At 36.1% G+C, this 27907-nt stretch overlaps 1 protein-coding gene across 3 annotated transcripts in view; it reads right to left on the bottom strand.

The window, feature by feature from the left end:
• The window catches only part of supt3h (SPT3 homolog, SAGA and STAGA complex component), a 133592-nt gene that overhangs the window by 103512 nt on the left and 2173 nt on the right, over positions 1 to 27907 (bottom strand). For all 3 annotated transcript variants that reach the window (XM_079385815.1, XM_079385816.1, XM_079385817.1), the window contains exon 2: positions 23712 to 23818. In XM_079385815.1, coding sequence (XP_079241941.1) covers positions 23712 to 23818 — 107 coding nt within the window. The remainder of the gene's footprint in view (positions 1 to 23711; positions 23819 to 27907) is intronic.

Here is a 27907-nt window from a genome sequence, read left to right as displayed (position 1 = left end):
CGGTTCTACTCGTCCAGACCTTTGCCAACATGAATCCACAGCGTTTCACATCATCAGGTCAATTTGGCCATCAACACTCACAAAAACATCCTAGAGACTAAATTATGGAATTATCTTTTGTGAGAATGTAAAAGATGTCTGTGCACTAAAAAGACAAACCGTTTGGTTTGCAAAAGAAGCTTAAAAATCAAAGATATTCAACAAAAGCACAGACATCATGAGCACTATTTACAATTTGAATGAATGCTCGTTATCATATTCTGCACAAATTAATCTGTGTTATTTAAAAACTAGACAAGTGAGATTTGCCTAAAAGCAAAGAAAGAAAGAAAGACTTAAAAGATTATGGTTCAAGACAAATTTGGGGGAACATTGCAATTTTTAGCAAAATGAAATTAAATGAAATATTGCTCTCCCTGAAATGACTTTTCTGTTAACCCAGACAAAATGGGCAAGGGAAAAAAAGCAACAATAATATCATAAAAATATAATATCATAATAATTTCCAATGAAGTCATTTTTCCATATCGGTTAAAAAATAACATTAGCATTCATAAAATATATTTCTAATATATAAATTATTAAATAAAAACTAAATCTAATGTTTAAGTTTCATATCTAGAATCTGTTTTAACATGTTTGACTTGGGAAAAAAAATTGCATATTAAACATTTTAGTGATTCAACTTGACAGGTGATAAAAAAGGCACATTGTATTTCACAATGTATGCACATGCGACGACAAAATCAAGAAACATCAGTCTGTATGACAATTCCCGATTAACAATTTCAAGCCCAATTGATGCCATTGATAGAATTTAAACTAGCAAACAATCTCTAACATTGTTTAATGGTGTCTATAGTGCATGGCTTTCAACGATAAACTCATAACCGCTCTAATTTATGAACGTGTGAAACGATACAGGGGTGTAACGTCTCCTGGAAGCATTAGTGCGCACTTCCTCCGGCAGCCAGGAATAATGTTCTAGCATCTAATGCCCTGTTTATGCCTGTGTGGTCCGAACTGAAGCGGGCCAAGCTAAAGCTGGGCCTTAGAAGGGCACACACACAAGGACCACAGTGAAGCCATGCTCGCAGGAAGACCACCAGCGCTCGGCCGACAAAGAGCAGATATTCGCAGCAGCGCTGACGTGTTCAGAGACAGCAGAAAGTCAGCGGCATGAATGAAAATACAGTGTCTCGTGAGCAGCTATAATTAGCAGAATGTGCAGTCAGGAGTTTCTCGTTTGACCTTCCAGTGTGAAAAATCACTCAATTCTGAGGTGGAAAATGAGAAATGGCAATAAACTGATGAAGAATGAACCACACCCCCTACTAGCATTTATTTGCACATGCTGTCTGTGTTGTTTCAGCATTGAGTGACTAAAGGAACTGCACAAATCACAAACTTTCCTAACACACAATCTCACTCTTACTCTGAATGATTAATCCGTGCATGCTAGTTCAATAAAATATAACCAGCCTTATATAAAATAAAAATAATCCTGCCTTTAAAACAAATTTAGCAAATACATTTTTTTTTACTAATTGAATGTCCATTCTTAAATTAAATAAATAAATAAAAATCACGCCTTTAACTTTTGCAAATGAAAAATTTTACTCATTGAACATTCATTCTTATAAAATAAAATTAAATTAATTGAATAAAAATCCTGTCTTTAAAACAACTTTTGCAAATGAGATATTTTTTTCCTTCACTGAACATCCCATGTACTTTCTTAAAATAAATAAATACTATTATTAAGATTAAACAGTGTATGGTTTTTATATAAAATAAAATATTAAAACAAAATAAAGTAAAATATAGAATAACATGAATAATAAAAATAAAATATTTTCAAATAAAAAAATCCAATCAAATTTCAATTGATCCATTAAAGTCACAAGCAGCATTTTTCCATATTTAATTACAAATGGTCAAAAAAAAGAAAATGCCAATGCATAAAATATATTACTATTAAATTCAATAAATTCTAGGCTGGAAAATGAAGAACAAAAGTACATTTGCTAAGAATGAACTGCGCTCCTGCTAGCATTTATTTGTATGTGTTGTTTCAGCATCCAAGTCACTAAAGGAACTTCACAAATCATATAACTGGTCAAAATTCAAGCGTGCAAAATATTACTAAAAGACAGTGAGCGGCATTTATGTTTTAAATCAGGAAGTTCCTCCACGCAAGAGTTAATGCGATTATCATTAAGAAATATACACAAACATCCCATTAAAATAAACCTTGGTTTATCAGCAGCTTTATGTGAGCAGTAATTTGGTGTCAGGAAATGGATAATAAACGGCATTCTATAATGAGCCTCATTATCGTACAAAAGAATGACAATGAATCAATTCCAATTTAAATATGCATAACGCAATGCTATAGCAGTGCAGACTTTTGTGCTTAAAAGGAGAAATTCACCCAATTACTCTCCCCAATTACTATTCTGTTGCCGGTAGCCATTAACTTCTATACTATTAATATTACTTCCACCATTAAATGAAGCTTTTTTCATCCTTTACTCACACGAAAATTGTTCCAAACCCATATGTTGAACACAGAAGAAGATATTTTGAAAAATGTTGCCGGTAGCCATTGACTTCCATAGTATTTTTTCCCCATACTATGGAAGTCAATGGCTACCATCAACTGTTTGTTTACCAACATTCTTCAAAAAAAATTTAGGTAAACTGTCTCTTTAAATAATGCAGCTACACGTTTCTGGGTTAAGTTACTAAGTGCAATAAAGCGTTTGTCTGATTAGTCTTGTTCTTAGATGTTTCGGGAGCGAATGGTCTGCTCTGCTGTGGGCAAAACATTTCCTGTCATGAACACAGCACATCCTCTGAGCTGAGATTTTCATTATTTTCATACGCACCACCATCCCATAATATAAGCAGTCTATGAGAAACATGAGGAGATCTTTGCCGTTTCTGAAGAATATGTGAATGTAAACTTGCCAAAACGATGCTAGGCTTTTATAGATGGTTGCTAGGCTGTTCTGAGTGGTTGCTAGATTGTTCTGAGTGGTTGCTAGATTGTTCTGAGTGGTTGCTAAAATGTTCTATGTGATTGCTAGGATGTTCTAAATGGCTGCTAAGTTGTTCTGAGTGCTTGCTAGGATGTTCTAAGTGGTTGCTAGGCTGATCTGAGTGGTTGCTAGATTGTTCTGAGTGATTGCAAAGTTGTTCTGAGTGGTTGCTAGACTGTTCTATGTGGTTGCTAGGCTGATCTGAGTGGTTGCTAGGTTGTTTTGAGTGGTTGCTAGGATGTTCTAAGTGGTTGCTAGGATGTTCTAAGTGGTTGCTAGGATGTTCTGAGTGGTTGCTAGGATGTCCTAAGTGGTTGCTAGGCTGATCTGAGCAGTTGCTAGATTGTTCTGAGTGAGTGCTAAGTTGTTCTGAGTGATTGCTAGGATGTCCTAAGTGGTTGCTAGGTTGTTCTAAGTTGTTGCAAGACTGATCTAAGTGAAAGTGACGAAAGTGAAAGTGGTTGCTAGATTGTTTTGAGTGGTTGCTAGGATGTTCTAACTGGTTGTTAGGATGTACTAAGTGGTTGCTAGGCTGATCCGAGTTATTGCTAGGGTGTAATAAGTGGTTGCTATTGTGTCCTGACGGGTTGCTAGGGCGTTCTAAGTGGTTGTTGGGCTTTTCTTAATGGCTACTATGATGTTCTGGATAGTTTCTAGGCTGTTCCGAGTGGTTGCTAGGCTGTTCTGAGTGGTTCCTTGTCAGCCCTGAATGGTTAATAAGCTGCCCTAATGTTGCCAGGATGTCTGTTCTAAGTGGTTGCTAGGCTGTTCGGAGTTGCTATTATAATGATGTTGGGCTGTTCTGTTCTAAGTTGCAGTTCTAATGTTGCTAGGCTTTTCTAAATTGCAGTTTTAATGTTGCTAGGCTGTTCTAAGTTGCTGTTCTAAGGTGCCTACTTACTCCAAATCAAAAGAGTTCACTCTAAGCTGATACTCTGCTCTGTGGCTCAGCCCCTCTTTTTACTTAAGTGTTGGTCTAAATACTAGGAAGTGAAATTTTGATTTTAAAGTCACATGAACACACAAAATTCAGCGCAGCACCTAACATGACCCCAAAACAGGAGAGAGAGAGAGAGAGAGAGAGCTGCAGAAGCACATGTTTTTCCGCGCTTACACAAACACCTGAGGCGCGCGCTCTGACCGCGTGCCAAACTCCAAACCTGTGAGGCGCGCAAAACAGACGAATGAATCACGGCCGCTAATGCGCTCGTTAAGATCATCGAGAGCCAGACGTGATCCAAGAGCCAACGCAGCGACTGTCATTTCTCAAAGAGCCGATTATGCAACTTACACGGAGACACACCTGGAGCCTAAACGACAGAGTTAACAAGCGCAGGAATGAGACTGGGACGCGGAGAGACTGAGAAGGACAGAAATGGAGCTGCCGAAATCCCAGCCCCTTCCCTTCAGACTGACAGGAGCTGAGGTTGCATCCCGCTGGATGTGAGTAGGAAACACAGGACCACTGACAAGAGGGCTGAACCCTCTCGGCTGCTCTGATGTCACCGAACACATGACCCAGCCTCTCCAGTAACAGCCCATCAGGAGGGGAAAAAAGTGTGTTTTAAAGCTTACACGTTTTTGGATTGCGAGAATGTCTCATTCCCCTCACAAACAACCACAGAACCACAAGTGCGGTGCACGAGATTTCCCCAGGACGACAGGAGGGAGCCACTGGGGCGTAAATGGTTAATCAGAGTGGGTCAACCCCAGTCACAGAGACCCAACAAGTCAGTAAGTACGCTCTAACCACACTCGTATATGCCGTCGATATCTGTGCTTCAATGCTCTGGGAAGCATGCGGCCGTGCGCCGGCTGCTTTTGTTTGTTTGCCACCGCTTGCGTTCTGATGCCTTGATATGATTTGTGCACCCAGTTTAGGACTTCAAGGGTCACCACGACCTCCAGAGGAGGAGAGAGCCGAGGAGATCCACGTGCGGCTATGGCGTCTAACAGTCTTTTCAGCTCGGTGACTCCGTGTCAGCAGAACTTTTTCTGGGGTGAGTGCTGTGAAAAATTATTTTCATTTCACTGCAGTTCAGTGGCGGGTCACACAGAAGTCGAGCGGGTTGATAAGCGACGGCGCACGAGCACGTTAAAAGTCGGTGTGTTTGGGTTTGCGTGCGAGATGCTGACTTGTTTGTGTAAGTTAAAAACGCATATGTGGGACGACAGAGAAAAACCCTTCTGGATGCATAAACATTCACTCTGTTTCGATTTACAGAGCTACATTAGAACAAGATGTGGAAGACTTGCAATAGTGCAGGACTTGCAGTGTTTCATTATAATTGATAAATGGTTAACGAGGGAGCTTGTATTTATTCTTATGAATGAAAAGCACTTAAACAAGCATGCAAGCGTTCAGCTTAGTTTAGGCTTTTTCAAACATGCAAAAGGAAATAAAACTGAGCTTTTTAACAAAGTCTTTAGGTCTGACAACCGGGAGTGAAAATTGAGTCCAGCATTATACAGCACACAAAAAAGCCACATGTAAAAGACAATCTATGCAAAACCTATTTGAATACCTCAGCTATTCAAAATATACTAACATGTAAAAGCCAAACAAATCTCCATCTTATCACACGGCACGTATGGAAATACAAATACAAAATGCTGTTGACAGAGAGATCACAGATTGTACTTACAGTATTTTCCTCATCAAGTTTCTCATGCCGACGTAATCGGAGGCCCTTCTAGACAAACGTATGGAGGCAGGATATTGAGCCGGAGCCAGACGGCGTGAGCTACATGGTTTTGTCATCACTGTCGATGCACATCAAGGCGTTTGAGGTGGCGTCTAAAACACGAGGCTGCAGAGGCGCGTTACACCTCACATGCCACGAAAGCATTAGAATATACCACTTTATGTTATTGCATACCAACTAATTCAGGAAAACACACAGTGAGCTTACAAACCTTTGTAACAAATCCTTCAAAATCAAGAAACATCCACTTGCATTGATTTAAAAGCACAAACTGGAAACTAGACAGCTGTTGTTCTAGCATCAAAATTGATGGCATTTAATTTCTTGATTCCCTATAAAGATAAAAAGCAATTAAAGCCTTTTTATTTGCGCTCAGCTTAGTCTAGGCTTTTTCAAATATGCAAAAGGAAACAAAAATGCCAAATGAAAGGAGATTTTTAACAAAATGCACTGCAGAAGGGGACTATAAAAATTGTTGAGGTCCGACATAACATCCTGTTGTTCTAGCATTAAAACAGAAAACAAACATTTCATTTACTGATTCCCAATAAATTAAAAAGCACTTCAACATGCCAACGGTTTAATTTTCTTTGTTATTTGTGTTCAGCTTAGTTTAGGCTTTTTAAAACATGCAAAGGAAAATAAAATGCCAACTGAACAGATATTTTTAACAAAGTAAAGGGGTCTATAAAAGTTGTTAAAGTCCAATATAACATCAAAATTGAATAAGTTGAATTTAGCATCAAAATTGAAAAACCATTCAATTTCTAGAAGTTAAAAAGCAATTAAACAAACATGCAAACATAATTTTCCTATTTATTTGTTTTCATAACAATCAAGGCTTTTGCAGGCATGCAAAAGGAAATAAAAAGCCAATTCAATGGAGATTTCTAACAAAATACCCTGAATTAGGGGTCAATAAAAGTTTTTGAGGACTGCTATAACATGCTTTCTGTTTTAGCATCAAAAATCATTTCATTTCTTGATTCTCTATAAGCTAAAAAAAGCACTTAAATATGCAAACACTTAAATTTTCCTTTTTATTTGCATTCATCTTAGTTTCGGCATTTTCAAACTTGCAAAAAAATAAATATTTTTTACTGCAGAAATGTGTTTATAAAATTTTGAAGTACTATTCCCTATAAGTTAATCATTCATTATTGCATATTATATTCGAATTGGAATGGGGTTAATAGTTAAATGGGGTTAAAAGGGTTCAGGATGAGAATAAACCCTTAACTTAAATTAGGATACTCTAATAAGGATGCTTGCATTAAGTGATGGTCTAGAATGCTGAAATACATCCTTCAGTGGTTATTTAGATTCACATTACCAGTCAAAACTCAACGCAGCTCCGAACGTGAGCCTGAAATATGAGAGCGCATTGCAGCAGCACAAACATCTTGTCCCATTTCCCCATTTACACAAACACAAACATTATTAATGATGCTCAGACTCCTTCAGGTGACGAACGGCCGTCACATGCAACACATACAGATGTTAAACAAGCTCTTGGCAAATTTCGTAGAGCGTTACTAATCAATTAGCAGCGTGTTGTTGGGCTCAGAGGTGACATGTGCTTCTCATTTAGAGCCAGTGCTGATATCCTGGCCTGGATTGAGTGGCTTCATTGAGCTAATTGATAATCACATCTCTCGTTTACACTAGAAAAACAACATTAATGGACGAAACGCGACCTGGGTAACTAAACCTCAGAGAGCGAGCATTCAGAGACGTCCAGCTTATAAAAAAAATGTAAAAAAGAAAGTTAAGCATTAATGAAATGCAATACCTATAGCCAGGCGGAGTTGTTGTTTTTTTTTTTAAATGGGAAATTTAAATCCCCAATTATTTTATAGTAAAAAAAATTGAAAGGAATCAGTCGATCTAATAGTATGCATTGAGAAACAAATGAAATGAGAGATGTATGCTCTTTGCTTCTTAGCTGCATTGTTTTATATCATCAAAACTTAATTTGTGAAGGAAAAAAGTTTGCATTTATCTTGGCTTCAACATCAAGGACATCTACGTTTTTATAACGTCGTATTGGCAGCAGAAGGCTTGAAATCATTTACGCCATGTGCGACACGTTAGAACCAAATCACTGCATCTCTCAGACCATGTGCATTTCCTTAACGCGAGTTTGTCACAAACGTAATGCGTGCGATAATCTGTCTCAAAATCTATAATTATGCGTTCACAACCGGACAGCTTCAAGAGACCAAAATCAATGATAACGGACAGTGTGTCAGGAAAAAAAGACATGAACAACAGAACAAGAAAAGGAAACATAATTAGACAGATTACAGAGTGAATGGTAAGAAAAATGAGCTTTGATTCCTCAGAGGAAGAGGTTGTAATGTGATACGAGACACACTGATGCAGAAGTTCATTTCTGCTGGAGCTGCTCAAAGCAAACAGAGAAACCAGAGGAGAACAAATCATAGTTGTGTTCGCTTCTTTACCTCAAAAAGTCCTGATATTTTGTAAAACGCTATGGTGTACAATGAAAAATAAATATTTTAAATGCTGCACTATTTCTAGTAAATCTGAAAATGTGACTCTAGTTAAGCTTAAAAACTTCTCAAATCATGCTATATTGCATTTCTATGCAATCTGAACATTACTTAAAAAGCATTGTCTGAATCTTTTAAAAAGAATGCATGATATTGACCTTAATACTACAAAAATGCATTTAAATTTAAATGACCTAATCTCAATAGACTTCAAATGCAATCAAAACCCCATAATCTGCTAGACAGGACACCAAAGACGACATCTCCATACTAAAAAAAGAGCCGCTTCTCCCATGGAGATCCTGCGCCACACACCGTATCCAATGTGCTTCTCTACATGACAAAGAGGGGCATTGATGTCTCATACAAACTTGGAGGGAGCTTCTTAGAAAATAATCAAACACTTAACCATGGAGTCTCAGTCAGCCAAACATAACATTAAAAGTGGGAAACAATAAATAGTCCCATAACACGAAGAGACCCGACTTCTGTAACGTGGAAACCCAGTCAACAAACCATCAGAGTGGCCACAAACTATCTTTAAATCATAGCCAGCCAACCCAGCGCCTCTGATATATCACCGTTTGAAGCAGTCGCTGATGGAAATATACATGAAAATACAGAATTCATAGGCAGTGGATTGTGTATGCGGGACGGAGCCAATGGCTGATGTAAGTGTATTTAAAGAGGAGGATTATAGAGCTGGAATCCAGACAAACAGCTCCGATAATGAATGGCCCCCTCATACCACGAGCTTGAGACGTCTTTCAGACCATCTCAGCGATGAAAAGGAGGAATAATATAGAATAATAACAGTACTTTACAAATAGCCTACATATTAAAAAGCATAATAATAAATAAAACTGAGGTGAGAGCACTACTAAAAATGCTTCTGTTTTGCATCTTTTCCAATTTAACTCAACACTTTCTTTACAGGGTTTGTTCAGGTTTTATGAAGGTAAATTTAAGACCAAGTAAAGAAAATGTATGGTGTAAACTGAATAAAATACATCAATATGGTCTCTAAAAGTAAAGGTCTTATAATAGCAATGCTTCAAAGGTTGAAAATACAACTTCCAACAGAGTGAGATCATGATTAAAACAAGTACAAATCTGCCAGTTGCCTCAGCAAAATCAACCTAATTCAAAGGGCAAACAAGTTTTCATTCCCATTGACAGATATTTGTTATTGTTTTAAGCATAAACTCACTTAATTGTATTCATTTCTCAGAAAACAAGGTTTCTGAGACATAATTTCTTCAGTTTTCATCTCCAGTAAAAGTATCTTGATTTAAGGATGTTTAGATATTGGAAAATTAAACAAAAATATTGAGGAAGACATTCTTTTTTTGAGTTGCACTTGAGTGACTTTATGAATTTAAGACTTTCAGACCTTTTTAAGGCCTTCTTTTGTGGAATGGCAAATTAAGACCTTTTAAGAAGCACAGAAACATTTTAACAATTTACATCAAAAGATGAGCTGGCATGGACAAAACCTGATGATCCATATAATCCGGCATGATTTAAGACATTTTGCCAAAATAAAAAAAATATAAAACAATTCATATGATCAACATCACTAATTTACATTTGAATAAATCACCTAGAAATAGCTTGAGACTCTCTTGAATATTTCAATTGTTTAAAATATTTCAAAATTTCCATGTCTACATAAAAACCAGTGGTTTTCAGACTTTCAAATTCCACTGTATATTTAGCCTTTTTATATTTGATGAATCAATTTCTTGGCTTTCTTTGGCACAAATTTAATTTTGCGGTCATGCAAAATTCGAGTTTAGCAGGACTAACACAAAGCTAATTCTGATGCAATCAATCAATAACACCAAAGTAACATTTAACAACAAGGTTTGCATCAGAAACACAAATTTGCTTACAGACACACTGGCATATTTTGATGTTAAAGACCTCCTAGGTTTCTTATTTGCTTTCCTGTAGCAGTTGGCAAACAGAGGACGAGTACTGCTACAGAAAAACTACACTGTACAAACAGATGACTGACAACCCAAAGCAGCTTTTTCTTTCAAATATAAATATTGCTAAATTTATCAGGCAATTCATGCAGTCGAAGCCTCAGGTGGTTTTTAAAGGGTCAAATATGAAATGTTCCTGTTTTGATTGTGCCGTAATGTAGTGATTCCAGCAACTGCATTTAACAAGGCTTTACCTGTTCACCACAGCCGTACTGATTTAACCTCGACAGGAATGCAGAACTTTCTCAAGCCAGAACATCACTTAAAAATATTTAGAATACGATACGCACAAGGGCTATAAGGGAAAACAGAATGTAAAAATGCCCGGAATGAGACTCAGGAAAACTGGACGCGCTGCACTGGCGTTCCTCCTCAACCTTGGCTTCCTTTTCCAACTGTGGCTCCGCTGCTCACCGCAGGGGAAATGGAGTGTTTTCAAATAGACCCTTGTAATGCTTTATTTCCCCCTAAAAATGTACATTTTGGATATGTAAACAATAAGCGAAGAGCTGGGAGACAAACTGTCTGGCTCCAAAAATGCTGGAAAAACGCATACGTTTTCAGAACGTGTTTTGTGATTGCAGATTTAAACATTCAAATTCGGGTTAACTGATATAAACAAGTCCACAAAAGAGCAGAGAAACATTCAAACAACACTAATACCACAGGAGAGCACGGTGAAAAACAGGGCTGAAATGACGTCATGCGCCTGCCAATCAACACACCCCGTGCTCTTGTGCCAGCGAACGCGTCAGGGCTAATTACGGAAGCCGGCGCGTGAGTGTGAGCAGCGTGCAGAACGCACACGGCCACAACACACATGGAAGTCTAAACATTAGCTTTAAAGGACAAAATAGCCCTCTCTAACTGGTATGGTAATCTGACCACAGCAATCACTCGCTACAGAACCCCACACACACACCTGAGCGTATCGGATATCCGCTTGGGGAGCGTCGCAGCGGCTCTTTACATGCCGGGTTTGATTCTATAGTATCCAGTTCTCGTCTTCGGTTACAAGTGTTTTGAAACCACAGAAGAAACACTTTGTCATCTCACAGATTTTAAAGGTCTTTAGGCCACGTCCACTGCACTTACGCATATTACTCAGGGTTTCTGCAGGTAAATGTAAGATCAGTTTAAGAAAAATTCTCTTAAAGTGAATGTCTAGGGAGCAGACAATGAGTTGTATTAGAAAATACATATAAAAAAATAAAAGTGTAAAAGAAAATGATGTTCTTCCTCAGTATTTCTGTCATGTTTTCCAGTGCAAATGTCTAAAGATTCTTAAATCAAGATGTTTTGTTTTCTGTGATATTGATCAAAATGAAGTAAGCTTACGATTAAAACAAGAACAAATATCTGTCAGTGGGCTCCGAAAAATCAACTTAATTCAAAGGGAAAACAAGTTTTCACTCCCCATTGGCAGATGTTCTGGTTTTAAGCATAAATATCCTTCAATTTGATCAATTTTTTTCAAGAATTCACATTTGCATCTCAAGTTAATGTATCTTTATTTAACAATGTTTATGCATTGGAAAACAAAAACAGTGCAAGCAACATTTAATGCCATTATTTAATGAACTTAAGACTTTTTACTCTGATTTCAGCTTTTTAAATTGTGGAAGGGTAAATTCAGACTTTTTAAAAGACCTTTTTAAGACCTGAAGACTCTGTGTGGCACCTCTTAAGAAGAATTGGGAATTCAACCACAAAATCTTGCAATACTTCTAGGAAGAAAAGCCCAAAATTCCTGCCAATCATGTGAATCTTGCATTTGAAAATAAACATGCAACACTGGAGTCTCTGGACCCTCAAAATATACAGAGTGTGCTTATTTTCTCATGAAACTTTATTGCTTATAATCTGTAGAAAATAAGAACACACCAACCAGAACATAATCACCATGTGTCATCAGAACTAAATCATTCATGTGGGTTAATCAAGTGCTTCTCAAATGGTTTGGCTTCAGGACTCAGATTTTACATACACCAAGCACTGATGACAATTGTTTATCCTACAAAAAACAAAGACAAATGTTATTAATGTTAATACTGACTGCATGTGCCTTTATTACACAAACATGGCTGAATACTGAAATTGACAATTTTGTAAGTGCATAAACAACAGCCGAAGTGATTTACGTAAGGTTTTATTAGTATACAATCAAATTTGCACCAAAAAAGGTAGAGCACCTGATCAAAATAAGCCGATCTACACACACTTATATGGTTAGCCACATTGGATTATTTGCTGTTTTTCCCCGCAAACAGGCCCGAGATCCACTAAGTTAACGGATACAAGGCACGCGGCCTAAATGAAATCAATTAGCGATTATCAGCGTGCCGCAAATGGGCCGAGAACGATTTTTGGAGAAGCTGAGACTCCAAACGGGAGGCACGTTAAAGCTCAGAGGAGAAAAACAGTCATTAAGAATTAACCCCACAACCGAGCGCGTTGTCAACAACACTGTTTTTCTGATTGGAACGGCTGTTGACTCATCCTCTGACGGCATTCGGCAGGCTGCTATAGTTACTCAACTAGACATCACAGCTCCTGTTTCATTGTCTCATGTGTTCACTGCAAGCACAAAACTACTTGTAAAAGGTGTTTCGGTATATCACTGAATCCTTTGGGGAAATAACAGCCACTCAGTGGAGTATAAAGGCCAGGCCTTATGTAAAATTAATCAGAAAGACTCCCTCACCGAGGTTGACACTGTCTATTAAAACGTTCCTCCTCGCTGTTAAATATGCATTAGACGTCCAAAGGCAAATCTCCAAAGAAGTTGTTTTCCTCTGAAAAATGAGTAACGCTGGAGTTTGATACTCTTGGAGAGGTTTGAAAGCACCTGAGCTTTCCGTGGACTTCAGAGTGCATTTTGCTGACAAAGACAACAATAGACGTTCTCACAGCTTCTTATTAATAAACATGATCGCAATGAGGGTAAATGGCGCTACAATTAATGTGAGAGGAAACGTGTAAATGCACGAATGATTCTCGGCTAAGGTGATTTGAAGATGCTTAAATATTGATGGGTGTCGAGTGAAGAGTTTCTCCGTTTATATCAAAACAAGGTTGGAGTCTCGTCCTAGTTCGAATGCATCGTAAATCAATTCAAAAATTCTTTCTATAGAAAGCATGCAGATCCTCAATGTATGCTTTTAATAAGAAGGTTGCAAAACATTCTTCTCGGATTTTTGTTTTGCGCACATCAAGCCATCGATCATTACCGCTCCAGCAGTCCGGCATTCGTAAAACCTCAAGCGAGAAGAACACAGAACGTCTATAGCACCTAGTTATTCTGCTTCGACTTCAAACCGCGAGCTTCATACGCTCAGGAATCTCTCTATTGTTCCGAGTCTTTTCCCAGAAGTATTGCGAGACGCAATGGGCGAGACTGCAGTTGGCTTACTGGCATTGTTTTGTAGGGAGTTCATTATGAAGTAAATAAAGGCTTCCAGAGCATATTGTTCTTTAATTTACTGCTGTCAGCTGCTAGGAAGGACACAAAAAACATTAAAAATATGCACAATCAGACCTAGGAGTCAAATAAGCAGTCTTGTTTGTTGATATTACCTTCTTGTTACAGACACGATTTGAACTGAAGAACCAGAACAAATTCACAGGCTCTGTTCCAAAACATAGCGAGCTGCCTACACAGTCAGCAGTTTAAGACATCCTAGATAGTTATTAGGATGCCTGTTTATTGTTTTTCTTTATGAAGGAAAAATGCAATGTTGCCTTAATGTGGCTGAAAAAAAGTAGAAAAATATATAGAATAGATATAGAATAAATATACATTTAAAATAAAATATTAAAATATTAAAACAAAACACACACATATATAAAACCAAGACTTTATTTGATTTTAAAAAAAGATTATGATTGCAATTTAAAATAAATGTTTTCTACTTGAATATATTTAAAATGTATTCCTGTAATTTTTTATTAAAAGTTGAAAAGAAAACAGCATTTACTAGAAATATACAACCTTGTGTAACATTATAAATGTCTTAATAACCTTATTCTTAATAATCTCAAACTTTTGAAAGGTAGATAATACTTTGATTTCATTTAATACCAAAACATGTTAATAAATTGTCCAATTGCATGAAAAATTTATTATTTTGCAAAATATTTGTGTATGCCACATTTTTAACTCTTAGAGTATCATGCCATTAACTTGAATCTCTAGTGTGCTTTGCATACTGAAGTGCACTAGAGTTGCTTCCTACAGTGTGTAGAATGTTCTAAATCGCTCACTTAAAATATTCCATTTCTGTTAGAATGCTGCCTTAGAATGTAGGCTATGTAGGCTCACTAGGCTTTTAGAACAGAGCCTATATAATGGCATAAGTAACTGCATACATTTAATGTAAAAATGACAGAAAAGCCATCTCTATATGACTACATGGTCATTCCACGTCCAGAACGATCAGATCAGAACAGCAACAGTTAAAGCGTCTTTCAGAAAGAGGCTCTGTGCAGAAACACTAGAGTTAAACTGTGGTAAACAAATACTCAATAGTGATGAGAGGTTCTTTTCAGTCCCCAAATTACAGTCTGGTTAACCAGAGAGTCTGCGTGCCAGCTCATTACTGATGTTTGCTTCCAATGCGACTCGTCTCCATCCAAGTTTACGAAAACATTCGAGGGGCCTTGAAAGCAAAGAGGGTTTTATACAGGCTGTAGCCCAGGAGACAGAAGCACGAATTAGACAAATGCCTACAGGTTGCTAGTCAACGGCCCTTGGTTTCACCCAGGTCCTGTAGCGGATCGCTGTAAATGCGGTTAAATGTCTGAAAGCAATGCCGCAAGACGACAGGGGGCCGTCCCGCCTGGGAATGCCACTCGACGCTTCCCGACAACTCTGAATCTTAATGCCGTGTTTAATTACAGTAAGTGGCTGACGTTCACCTAATTGTTGGGAGTAAATTAAAGTGCTACATTCACTCAGTCTCATTACGTTCCCACAAAGACACATAAATGGCTTTTCCATCAGCAACTTTTTCCTGAATATAAAATATGATTGTGTTTTGCTCCCAGATATTATATGACCCTTTCAGTGAAGATTTATTTCACAATGGCCATTACATAAATGAAAGAACACTGTGGGAAAAAAATCCTGCTGCAAACTCAAAAATAAAAAAGAGAGAAAGTCAGCCATGTTAGTATCAGCTCATGTCATGGTAGACATGGTAATAGAGTGGTACTTTGTAAGTATTTCAGAGCATAAAGTATCTAAAATACTCTAACTTCAAAGAATACCATAGTAGTAGAATGGTCCAAGTTCAAAAAATATGGTATTTATACCTCAGAAAAACAGTCAGCTATACACACTACTATTCAGAAGTTTGGGCTCGGTACAATTTTTTTATCTTTTTTTTTTATGCTTGAAAAGCTGTTTTATATTTTAATATCTCTTAAAATGTCATTTATTCCTGTGATGCAATTCTGAATTTTCAGCATCATTCCTCCAGTCCTCAGTGTCACAAGATCCTTCAGAAAGAAACCCTTATTATAAATGCCTTTACTGTAACTTTCTATCAATTTAATGCATCCTAGCTGAATAAAAGTATTATTTTATTTTGAATGGTAGTGTAAATGGTTTTGCTGTTGTCAACAGTATTGACTTCTGAAACACAAAATTAACTTCCTAACCATTAAGTAAACAAGTAAAACATGTCAGAGATAACACCAGCACTGCACACACTGGAAGTGACAGCCGTTTGTGCATGTATGTGAGAGTTTATACAATGGCAAAAAAGCAATTACACAGCCTGTCATAATAAAGGGACTGACATTACAAACAGCACATGGCGTAGAGGCCATACGGTTCTTTGCTCACGGCCACTAATTACAGACAGTAAGGCAAAAACACAAAATACATCACTTTTAATTAGCAATACGTCTCTCAAAAACAGCGTATAGACATGCAACGGGTTTTAGAGGCATTACAAATCTCACTTATGCTGTTACGTCATTAGTTCTACATTGTAAAAAAATGATTCTCAAATTAATGGTTGTAAAACAACAGTCGGGAAATTTCCCTCAATGCAGCCCAAGCAGTATAAAAGCCATATTTCAACATTGCATTTCAGATCTGGAGCTTTTTCTAGCTCATACTGTAGCGTTCTTGAAACTGCAGTATGACAGAAAAACCAGGCAGGACTTGCAAGCCACAAAAATGCTGGTGTGGGTTTTGTCTGAGCACAGTAGTACTAACACTGTGCCACAAATAATTGCGGCAAAATAAAATAGGTGCTAAAATTCATAATCCAAAATGGACTGAAACTAAATGACGACTTCAGGTATTTTTAAACACTCTTGCCAACATGCTAATAGCGACTGAAACTTCTGATGCCACAAAAATGCAATTCCAAATCACTTCAGCAGAAGAATTTCATGCAGTCGTCAGTGATGATCCTTGGAGTTCACAGAGGACTCGCTTAAAAAAAACCCACTTTGATCAGGTTACAACCACAGGCCATGATACACTTGAAGTCGACAGGGAAGGGAAGCAGTCGGAGCACATCGCCTTGCGCCGTGATAAAACCCACATTGAATATGAGCTCAGACTGAAGCATCGCAGCGGAGATAGACAAATCTGTCCCGAATTAATCCCACCAGTAGCGTATGATTGGTTTTTCGCTTGTTTGTTTAATTTGCCATTTGTGTTTATTTGTTTGATTGAAGCTGACAGTGAATTAGCATTTGACGGCGATGGATTGCATCGCACAAAGTAAACAAATAAAGCGTATTTCTAAATATCCAGTGGGAAATAATGAAGGGTGCGACTTTATCCACTGGAATTTGATTGTTTAATATTTTTTCCCCACCCACACTTTATAATAAACGCAGTAATGAAGTTTTAGTCTACTTTTCAGATTCTAGACGTGTGAAGCTCAGCTCTGGTGTTCGGTGTCTGATCCTCTCTCGTTTTCTGGCTACAAAATCATCTATCATTACAGACACTGCTTACCTTAGTGAAGTACAATAAATGTGTTTTAATTGGCCGGGGCTTTCAGAGAGGAGGATGAAGGCTGGTCAAATCCACAGAGAGGCGAATAGCAGGACGTTGGCCATATTAAACTGTCTGTATTATCTTTAGCACCTTATGCATGTATCATGGAAACCACTAGCCAAAGCAAGCACTCATTCTAACAAGACTGAACGATTGGAAGTATGTTAATAACTGAATTTCATCATAATATGCTTCAGACCATATGTAGAAGTCTCTTGCTGTCAAATAGAAAATTAGCAACATGTCAGTGCACTGAAAACACCTCTGCGGTCACGATTGTTTTTGTAACGAGATGGTTTCACAAAAACAACCCCAGCGAAGGTGTAATTTAGCGTGCACCGCTGTAGACATCACCTTTACCTGACCACACTATAATCATGGTCATGTTGTCATTTCAAAACGATCAGCTCATAAAATGACAGAGGATGACAAAACAACAGTTAAATGTGTTCATAACAGACTGTCAATGAAAGTAGTGGCACGGTTATTTAAACTACATTATTATTAATATTGGCCGATTAAGTGATATTTTGTTTTTAACACTTCCAAAATCAAAAGCTTTACCAACTGATAATACACTTTTTTGTTTTCATATGTTCATTTAAATTTAAAAATGAAAAAAAAAAAAGATTTTTCAAGGTTAAAATAATTTTGGAGTATGTTTTACAAAAAAAAACTACTTAAGTCTGTCTACTTGAAAATGTGTGTTTAATTCAATGTATTACCCGCCATTTCTTTGTAATTGATTGTGAAATTTAAGTCAAAATTGTTTTTACACCAAAATTATTTCAGTATAGTGACAGACTGTCAAGTAATGTATTGGCAAGGCTAACTACCTTAAAAAAAATTACTCGGCCAAGTGGTTAAGTGATAATTTGCTGTTTTAACCCTTCCAAAATCAAATGCTTTGCCAACTGATAATGCAGTTTTTTCTCTTTTTGCATGTTCATTTAAATTTGCAATTAATTTGCAAAATGTGAAACCTCATATTGCTCTGCATAACAGTAATGAGAATGCAATTTTCTGCATTATAGTAATAATAAAAGTCAGGATGAAAATGTGCTTAATTGTCAATAGGTGACAGACTGTCAAGGAATGTACTGGCCAGGCTAATTAATCACAAATACAATCTTATGAGCCAATGAAGATGTTAATTACCCAAGTGGGCATAGCCACTTGGCCAATTAAGAGATACTTTGCTATTTTAACATACAAAATAGAAACCAAATCACTTTTTTTTTTTGTTGTTCATTTAAATGTGCAATTCAAATGTGCAGCCCCACATTGGTCTGTTAATATTAAAAATGACTCTGTTAAGATGAAAAATCAGAAAAATGCCTTGAGAGAGACATTTAGCTGATTAAGCTAAATGGTAACGTTATGTAGGCTAATTTTAAGAGGCAAGATAACATTTCTCATTTTAATTTAGTTTAACTTGATGGTATTAAAATAACTAATTTAAAAAAAAAAAAAGATGAAAAGGTGCTTAATTACCATAATAGTGATAGACTGTCAAGTAAAGTATTGGCAAGGCCAATTAATCTACAATATTATCTTGTGAGCCAACAAAAATAAAGATATATTTTGCTACTTTAACACTTCCAATGCATACTATAATGCACTTTTTTCAGTTTTTATATGTTCATGTGCGATTCTGTGTTAAAATGCTTTAAGTAAATTTCAGCACAATAATGCCACCCAGCCTGCTCTTTATACATCAGGATCTGCCACTGAAAACCCCATATTGGTCTGCCACTATTAAAAATGACTCCGTTAAGATGAAAAAGCAGAAAAATGCCTTGGGAGAGACGTATTTAGCTGATTAAGAGAGTTAAACGGTAGCCTCGTTTTAATTTTAAGAGGCACACACTACGCTTCTAATGCTCCTCTCATTGAACCACAAAACTTCCTACCATTTATAAGTACAAGTGATCTCAATTAGAGACCTCCGTGAAGGCATGGGGCGGCAGACAGTCACGGCAAGAGGCGGCAGAGGAAACTGTCTTTACATTTTCCTCCCTCACTTTTCCAGACAGCCGGCGTGCCCAGAGCAGACAGCGTCAAAAACAGAGAGTCTGTTTTACAGTACGCATTCAAGATGCCCGGCTGACTTAATTCAAACCTTTTTTTTTTCCCCTTCTTCATCTGCGATTTTTACACTTCAGTTTCAGCAGCAAATCACAAAAGCTCATCGCTGACAACAACCGTGCCGTGTGACACAGATGAATGCCAATGATTGTTAGACGCTGGAATATAATATCTCCATATCATCACAGCGCAGCGCCTGCCAACGGAGGAAGAAAATCTTTGCAATTGGAGGCCATTTAGTCTCCATCAAAAATGCCTTTGACTGCAAGCTATAATTAAATGTCTTTCAAAAATATAAGACTGCAATCCGGAGCCCTCTGTGGAGTCGCAGGGTCGTGTGATTTTCTTTTTCAACCAAAGAAAGCCTAAAATGACACAAGTGTGTGCAGTTGAAGACGTGAGATTCAACAGGCACGGAGCATTTTGTATTTAAGGCTGGAAACAACAACAACAACAAAATGAATCAGCCGACGGCAGAGACATTCCATTATTTTAGGCTGCTATACAGGCCAAATAAGCCGTTAAAAACAAGAGATATTTCTTACAGTACTATTTTTCATCTTGGCAGGGATGATTTCATTACAGGATTCAAGTTTGCGTAAGAAAAGCAGCCAAAATGAACAAACAGAAAACTGTCAAGAAATATCATATTTCACAGCAAAATCAAAAAAAAAAAAAAAAAAATTATTTTAGTTTTATTTTGTTTTTAATGCAACAATATTTTCATGACAATTGTGCACATTCTGCAATTATAAAATTGTATAATAACTTAAATATACATAAATGGTACTATTTTATACGGAATATATATTCTATGCAGATTTTTATTTGTACAATTTTATTATAATGTTAAAAAAATATATTATTTTTATTTAATAATTGTGGACCAGTGTTTTTATAGTTAAATAAAAAAAAAAAAAAAAAAAAAAAAAACATTTTGTTACTTGAAATAAAAATTTAATTAAATTAAAACAGCTCATTTCCAAACCAACATTTCTCATTTCCATTTAGATTAACTAAATGAGACTCAAATAACTCAAACTGAAATAAAACAATAATACAAATTATTTGGACATATTTAAAAAAATAATAATAATTACAATAAAAATGACAAAAAACAAATCAAATTAAAATGAAACCAAAATATAAAAATAAAAACTAATTCAAAATATTAATAAAAACATCTCAATGATATGTCTGCATTATAATAATGGTAATGCAATTTTCTGCATTATAGTAATAGGAATATTTGTGATCAATTGTCATAAAAATTTATGTCACAATGCCAAAAAAAGTAACCTTTGTTTTATTTACGCAAAACATAAGTTCATAAAACCTCTGTTGACCAGCTATTGTCTCCGGTTTTGACTAGAGGAGCAACCTTCATGCCTCCATTTCTACAGGTTAAACAAAAAAGGGGAGGCTTTTTTATTTTTCTACGAAAGCTCTCGTGTATTTCAGTATCATCGCCGCACACGAGGTAAACACGCAGGAAACAGTGTTGTTGTGATTTGCATGAGTTTGAAGGTCTCTTCAGGTGGGATTCAAAGCAGAACGACAGGATGAATTTCACTGTGGCTTTCCTAAAGAACATCTCTCACTAGGTCAAACCGCAAACGCTCAGTTGGAGGGAAGTCAATGGATCGGCATGTAAATGTACTTTATGACTCCTTTGTGCTTTCGGTGAAGCAGTTTTGTAGACCTGGACGCTCGCTTTATAGATTGAGCTTAATATTTTTCATTCCAAGATCAACTACACTTAATGTTTTTGACGGAAAAACAGGGTTTCTGACGAAAATACGGTCGTGTGCCGAAGTACATCAACAGAACCGCAATCACTGACATGCTTTCCAGTGTGCAATCCCTCCTTATTTCTGACGAATGAAATAATAAGCATTAATTGCTACTTTAGTAAACTATAAAGTGGTCTCCTGCTGATGATGGCAAAACCAGACCTGCATCGCCGGCGCTTCAGAAAATGATTAATGCTGCATGAAAGTTTGTAGCGATAACTTGAGTAGGGCCCTATAAAATCCTTTTTTCCCCAAAAATTCTCGTTTTTTATTTATTCATAAATTTTTTTTCTGGATTCCACTTTTTCTGTTCCATTCCTGGACTACGTTTTAACGGTTAAAAAATTTTAGTATTCAAAAAAAACATGTCTTATGAAATTAAATAATTTAATTAAATCGATCAATTCAATTTTTTTTTTTATTAGAACAAACATTTTTGGGGCCCTATGAAGTATGTTCTTTTTTGTTTTTTTTGTTCTTTGATTTAATTTTTTTTACTTTTTAAATGTTTCCCAAATTCCATTTTTTCGGATCCCTTTTTTTCTGTTCCATTTCTGGACTACATTTTCATTGTTAAATTAAATTTTAGCAATCAAAAAGCATGTCTTACTAAATTAAATCATGAAACTTATCCAAATTAACAACAGGTTTGAACAAAAATTACATTTTAGGGCATTTGCGACCATTTTTTGAGTGTGCGCGAGTAAAAATTTGACGTGGTCACACTTGTGCGAGTGCATGGTCTGCTCTGCTCCAAAGCATCTGCTTCATGGCAGGGAGAAAGATTGTAGCAGGAGAAAGATTTCACCGATCACGTGAAGAGAGGCGATTTCAGCGCGAGCACTTCGTGGGTAGAGCCTGGTTTATACGAGCGCGAAGGTGCGCGCAGCGGACGGAGCGCAACGGAGGATTTGGTTTTCAAACTAAAGTAAAAGACCGCTTCTTAAACCAGAGAAGGTGAACATGTTGGTGTGCTTGTAGAAAAAACATGCAAATCCTGTCAGCGACAGTCAGTTTAGTTTTACTTTTCTTTTTGAAAAGCTTGTTATCTTTGCCGTTTACCTCACGTTACGCTATGGAGGCTTTCCTTAATTTTTTATATTATTATTTATTTGATTCCTCAGTGTTTGCTAAACATTCTGTAATTTATTAATCGGTTTAACATACAGCATGTGATGTGTCCTATGCCATGCCTCGTCTTATTCGTTTTTGTTAATAAAGGTTATGTAAGCTAGTTTGTCATTGTAACCTACCGTTTTATTGTTGTTGTGCTTTTTAATTAAGAATAACAATTATCTTTTCTTGTAAAGCGTGACACCAAGATCGCACATTTGAAAGTGAAAGTAAAAAAAAGGAATTCCTGTTAACAAAATTGAAATCACAAATAATACTGATGAAAAAGATTGAGTTGAATGTTGAACACTTTCGTTACCATATAACTATAAACTATGATAAAAGTTCATCAGCATGCATTGATTAATCAAATGTTGTATCAAATAAATAAATATATAAATAAATAAAAAAATTGCGACCATACGGTATGCTCGTGCCATAAGTGCGACGAATCAGTCTAGAGCCCTGGGCTCTATGAAATATTTTATATTTCTCCACAAATTCCATTTGACTTTTCTCATACTCTTCGTGTCTCTGGTTTAAATTTTGCTGCATTCCATTTTAATATTTTAATTGAATTGTAATACTCAAAAAGCATGTCTAATCAACTTAAGCTTTAAAACTTTAACAATGTAATGATTTATTAATTACTTTACAATAATAGGGCAATCATATTTTTTTTATTTACACTAATATTTTTTTCAGAATTCTGTGTTGTATATTTGACTTTTCTGGATTGATGATTTAATAGAAATGCATGATCAAAAACAGCGGTAATCAAATGAAGGCATAAAACATTAACAATTTCATTAATCATATTAAGTGTAATCAAATTAAACTTAATTATTTATTTTCAGGTTTACAGTTAAAATTAAAACAATTTTAAATTGTTTAATTAAGTGTCATCCTTCAAGTTGTAATAATACTTATTATTATTACTTTGAGAGGTACATTCTGTACAGTTGCAATGTATTTCTGTTACAATTTCTTCAAGTTAAACCAAACTCTTATTTTGACGAGTTGTCAGGAAGTTTCTGTGGGTATATCATATGACTATATTTTTGCCCAACTGAAACACACAGAACATGCAGACTTCATATTTCAATAGATATTTTGCGGTGTAATATTCAAAGACACTTGTCCGTATCGCATTTTGTTTAAGTGTGTATCCGCAATTCCATCCACTTTCTTCCCATTGTAGAAATCATATGGCAACACTTGAGACACATGTGTGTTAATGTATGGAAGGTCAGTTGTTCTAGACCAATTCTTCTCTGAGTGATCTTGGAGTACCATTTAAATAACAGATGAATATGTTAATCAGTCATTACCATATTAGGATATTACCATCAAAGCACCTCCACAGTGCTTGCTGTAAGTGCTGGAACACATCAAAGTTTTCTGAATGACTTTAAACAGGAAAACTCCTGCACTTACATCATGCTCTGGAGCTCAGGGATGAAGCTGGTGGCCTTTCCGAATGCACGTCCGGACGCAGTGCTGCTGCTGCTGGCTGCCATTGGGCTCGGAGCGCTGTTGCTCATCTGTAACACACACACAACACACACTCAAAGCCTGAGCAATTAGAAAGCCACTTCACACACAAAACGCTTCCTGATGCATCCAGTGACAGGACGGGAAACATGCCACATGTTCAGATCCGGACACGTTCAACCGGGATCAATGACAAACGCTGCTCAGAGAGGGAGAGAGAGATTTAGCTTTTTTAGCGTGTGAGACTGAACTATTTTTAATGACCAAAGCAAGGCTGGTTAAATTACTGTAAGCAATGATTGATTAATGATCTTTTAGTTCAAAGGGAACAGCAGACATGTTTAAAGTCTGTTTTGGTCTAATGTTTACCAAACGTTTGATCTTACCAGCATTACATGGTATGATAAAAAAGTAGCACTGAATCTGATCTCAAAACGCACCAATGACTTATGGGGGGAAAAAATGGAATTATATTTACATATAGGGGTCAATATATAAAATTATTAGTAATAGTCAATCAATATGTATTTTTAAAAAGGTTGATGAAATTTAGTTGAAAACTGATTAGTGCCTAGAAATATTTATATGCAATAATTATTGTTTTATTTTTTACAAAACGTAAAAATTTATCCTAACATGTTTAAGATTAACTTTGAATTCCAGATTTCCAATGTGGACTCAGACTTATATATTAAAAATAAATCAATAAAAATAATTTATTATTAATAATAATAACAAATATCGAATGTGTATACTTTGAGAATTTGCAGTATGAATAAAGTATACAATTTATAATCATAATTCACAAAATATAATACAAAAACACTGTAGAAAGTGATATTTATTGCAAATAATACACAAAAACAAATAAATAAATATTTACTATTATTTAATAATATAATAGCATAATAATACCAAATATTTATACTTTGTGTTCATTTTCAGTGTGAACTGAGTATACAATTTATTCAAAAATATAAAAATAAATAAATAAACAATAATATCTGAAAACCCAAATGTGCTCTATCCATAGATCAGGCTGTTTGTAGAAACTTGGAGGCTGGGTTGATTATGAGACTCGGCAATGTTATTATTTGCACATTATGAGTTTCTGACTTAATCTGAATCTGAATCTTAATCTGAGTTGTTGAGCAGCTCATCACAGCTATCTGCACAGTTTGCCGTTAGACTTCCTCCAATGCAAAGAAAGCAAATTAACAGGATGCTGACACAAGCACAGAAATGGAGCTTGTCGAATTCAAATGAGTGCAGAGCTTTCCATTTGGAATCACGGGCAGGTGAGTCGTCACGGACCACCAGCTTTATTTGAACAAACCCTTGGTCTGTTTGAACCTGAAGCTGGCATGAGTGACTCAGAAACCACAGCCTTCCTACGGCATCAGACTATCAAATCTCACAGGCGGACGGCCCTTTTCTCACGTAGATGAGACGTAATCCCTATCAACGCTGCAGTCTGACACACTTCTGTGCACTGATCATTAAATAGTTCATCATGGTTTGCTCTACCAGAATGAAATATAAGCCGTTATTCACAGATGAACCTCAGCTGAGGCTCTCAAATCTCATTCATCCTCATTCAATTAAACAAAATCACTGTCAAACCAAAGTCACACCAGTTTGAATATGCAAAATGAAAAATCAAAGATGACAAATGAAAGCTTTTAGGCTTGTCATAGAATAAACTGTGTGTACAATTTGCACTTATAATAAAATAATAATAAGATTAATTAAATAGGCTATTCATTCTTGTCGGTATGAATTGAGTGTACAATTTATACTCATAATTCACATAATAATAATAATAATAAATGTGTGAATTAGGCCTATGAGAATTTTCAGTATAAACTGCATATAAAATATTCACTCATTCACAAATTTAAACTTTCTGTAAATTTCCAGTATTAACTGATTACAGTTTACACATTATACACAGAATATCTGAAAATATAAATATGACTATTATTTAAAACAACAATATAATAATAATATTAAATATTTATAATTCTCAATATAAATTGAGTATGCAACTTACTCATAATTCACAAAATAATATCAAATATGTACATTTTTTATGAATTTTCTGTATAAATTGCACATAACATTTACACTCACATTTCACAAAAATAAATAATTATATCAAATATTTATATTTTGTGAATTTCCAGTGTTATACAGTTTACACATTATACACAACATATCTAAAACTATAAATATGATATTTATATAATAAATAATAATATAAAATATTTGTACTTTTCGGTATAAATTGAGTATACTTAATTCCCAAAATAAAAATATATTTTTCATGAATTCACAAAAATCAATAATAAAGAGAATACCAAATATTTATAAAATATGTGACATTATCTAAAGTAATAATAGAATTATAATAATACTATAAATATATATGCTTTTCGGTCTAAATTGAGTAAACAATCTACACTCAATCCCCAATAATAATACCAAATATTTGCAGCATATATTGTAGTATATCATTTCTACAATTCAGAAAAAACATAGCTCTCAAATCTCAACAAAGCTCCCGTTTGAATAGAGAGAATGAGATTTCAGAGCTAGGGCAATGGTCTTCTTCAGAAGACTCAAAATACAGCACAAATCATACAGACTATCTTTAATCATTTTACGTCCCAAATGGCTTCAAAGAGCACCCAGGATATTTTTCAAAATTTCTTATTTCGCGTCCCACAAGAACAACAACAGCATTCGGGTTTGGAAGGACATGAAGGTGAATAAACGAAGGCCGAATTGTCATTTTTCAGCGAAGCTCTCCTTTAATCAGAGCCAATATAAATCTCAACTCTGTCAGAGAGACATGAAACTAAGTGTTCCAAAGTGTCACCAAAGCAAAAGCAGGGCCCTTTTATTTAATAACACATCACGGCGTAAAATTTCCTTGTTTTCGCCCCCTCTGTTGGATGAAAGATAAAGCTTTTGCTTTGACTGGTGAAGGCAGATGGTCGCCATACCGGGCAAAACGAATTCAGATGTGGCAAATGAATCAAGATTACTTCAACATGCAAAGGGCTTTGAAAGAGCAGAAAAGGGAGCCATTCTATTTATTGCATTTTCCTCTGTGTAATTAAATAGTCAGGACTTTTATGTAGCTTCCACGTCTTTTTTGTCGTTTCTACAGACGCCTAGTTAATTTACTCATTTAATCGCGGGCACGAGATTTGTGTTTGGGTCGATTTTGCCAAGAGCAGTAGTCCTACAGCGTGTAAATAAAGATGAATCTCAGTGACATAAAATGATTGGAGGAAGGACGCTTTTACTACAGCCCACAAATATCAGCATTCAAAGACCTCCAACATATTTATTTCTTCTTCATCCAAGACATCCAACTCCAACCTTCCGCCACATGCTGTTTCAATATATATTCAACTATATTTTTCATCAATTACAATTACCCCAACTCAGCTGTCTCATAAATTTACAGACCATCATCATAACTGGGGGAAAATCAGAAACATATTTGGCGCTCGCAGTCACCGAAGGAGGAAATGTAACTTAATAGAGCGTCTTTCTCGAGGCCCTAATGAAGTGGCAAATGCGATTCAGAGCCATTGGATGTTTTATTTCCCTCCTACATCCTCGCCACACACAGCAGCGCCTGCCTGCGTCTGCACAAGACCTGCAATCATGCGAAATCCATTTCTCTCACACCGAAACGTGTAGATTAAAGGCTCTTGGACGTGTTCTTGGACAGGAAGGAGGAGAAGAAATGGCTCACACGTTCAGATCTCCATCATCTGTGTGTGTGTGTGTGTGTGTGTGTGTGTGTGTGTGTGTGTGTAAGTTTCCACAGAGTCAGACTTCATGTCGAGTGCTGACATCACTCTTCCTACAGTCTTTTAAACAGCCAATGCTTTACAAACAATACACATGAGGGAAAGTCAGGCTAGACACAAGAGAGGGGATGTGATTTTTTCCTACTTTTTTTCCAGAATAAAACACAGAGTTGACTGTGGAGGAAGAATAAAGCATGAAACCTCAACTAATACAGGCACACGGGACTTTAGAATAAGAAAACTGCGATTTTTCCATCTAATTGTGATTTAGCACAATCAATTTGCATACTTAATAATTAGCATTCCGCT

Source organism: Barbus barbus, assembly GCF_936440315.1.
Source record: "Barbus barbus genome assembly, chromosome: 30".
NCBI lineage: Eukaryota > Metazoa > Chordata > Actinopteri > Cypriniformes > Cyprinidae > Barbus > Barbus barbus.
Note: the sequence above shows the minus strand (reverse complement) of the source record. Positions and strands in the feature narration are given on the sequence as shown.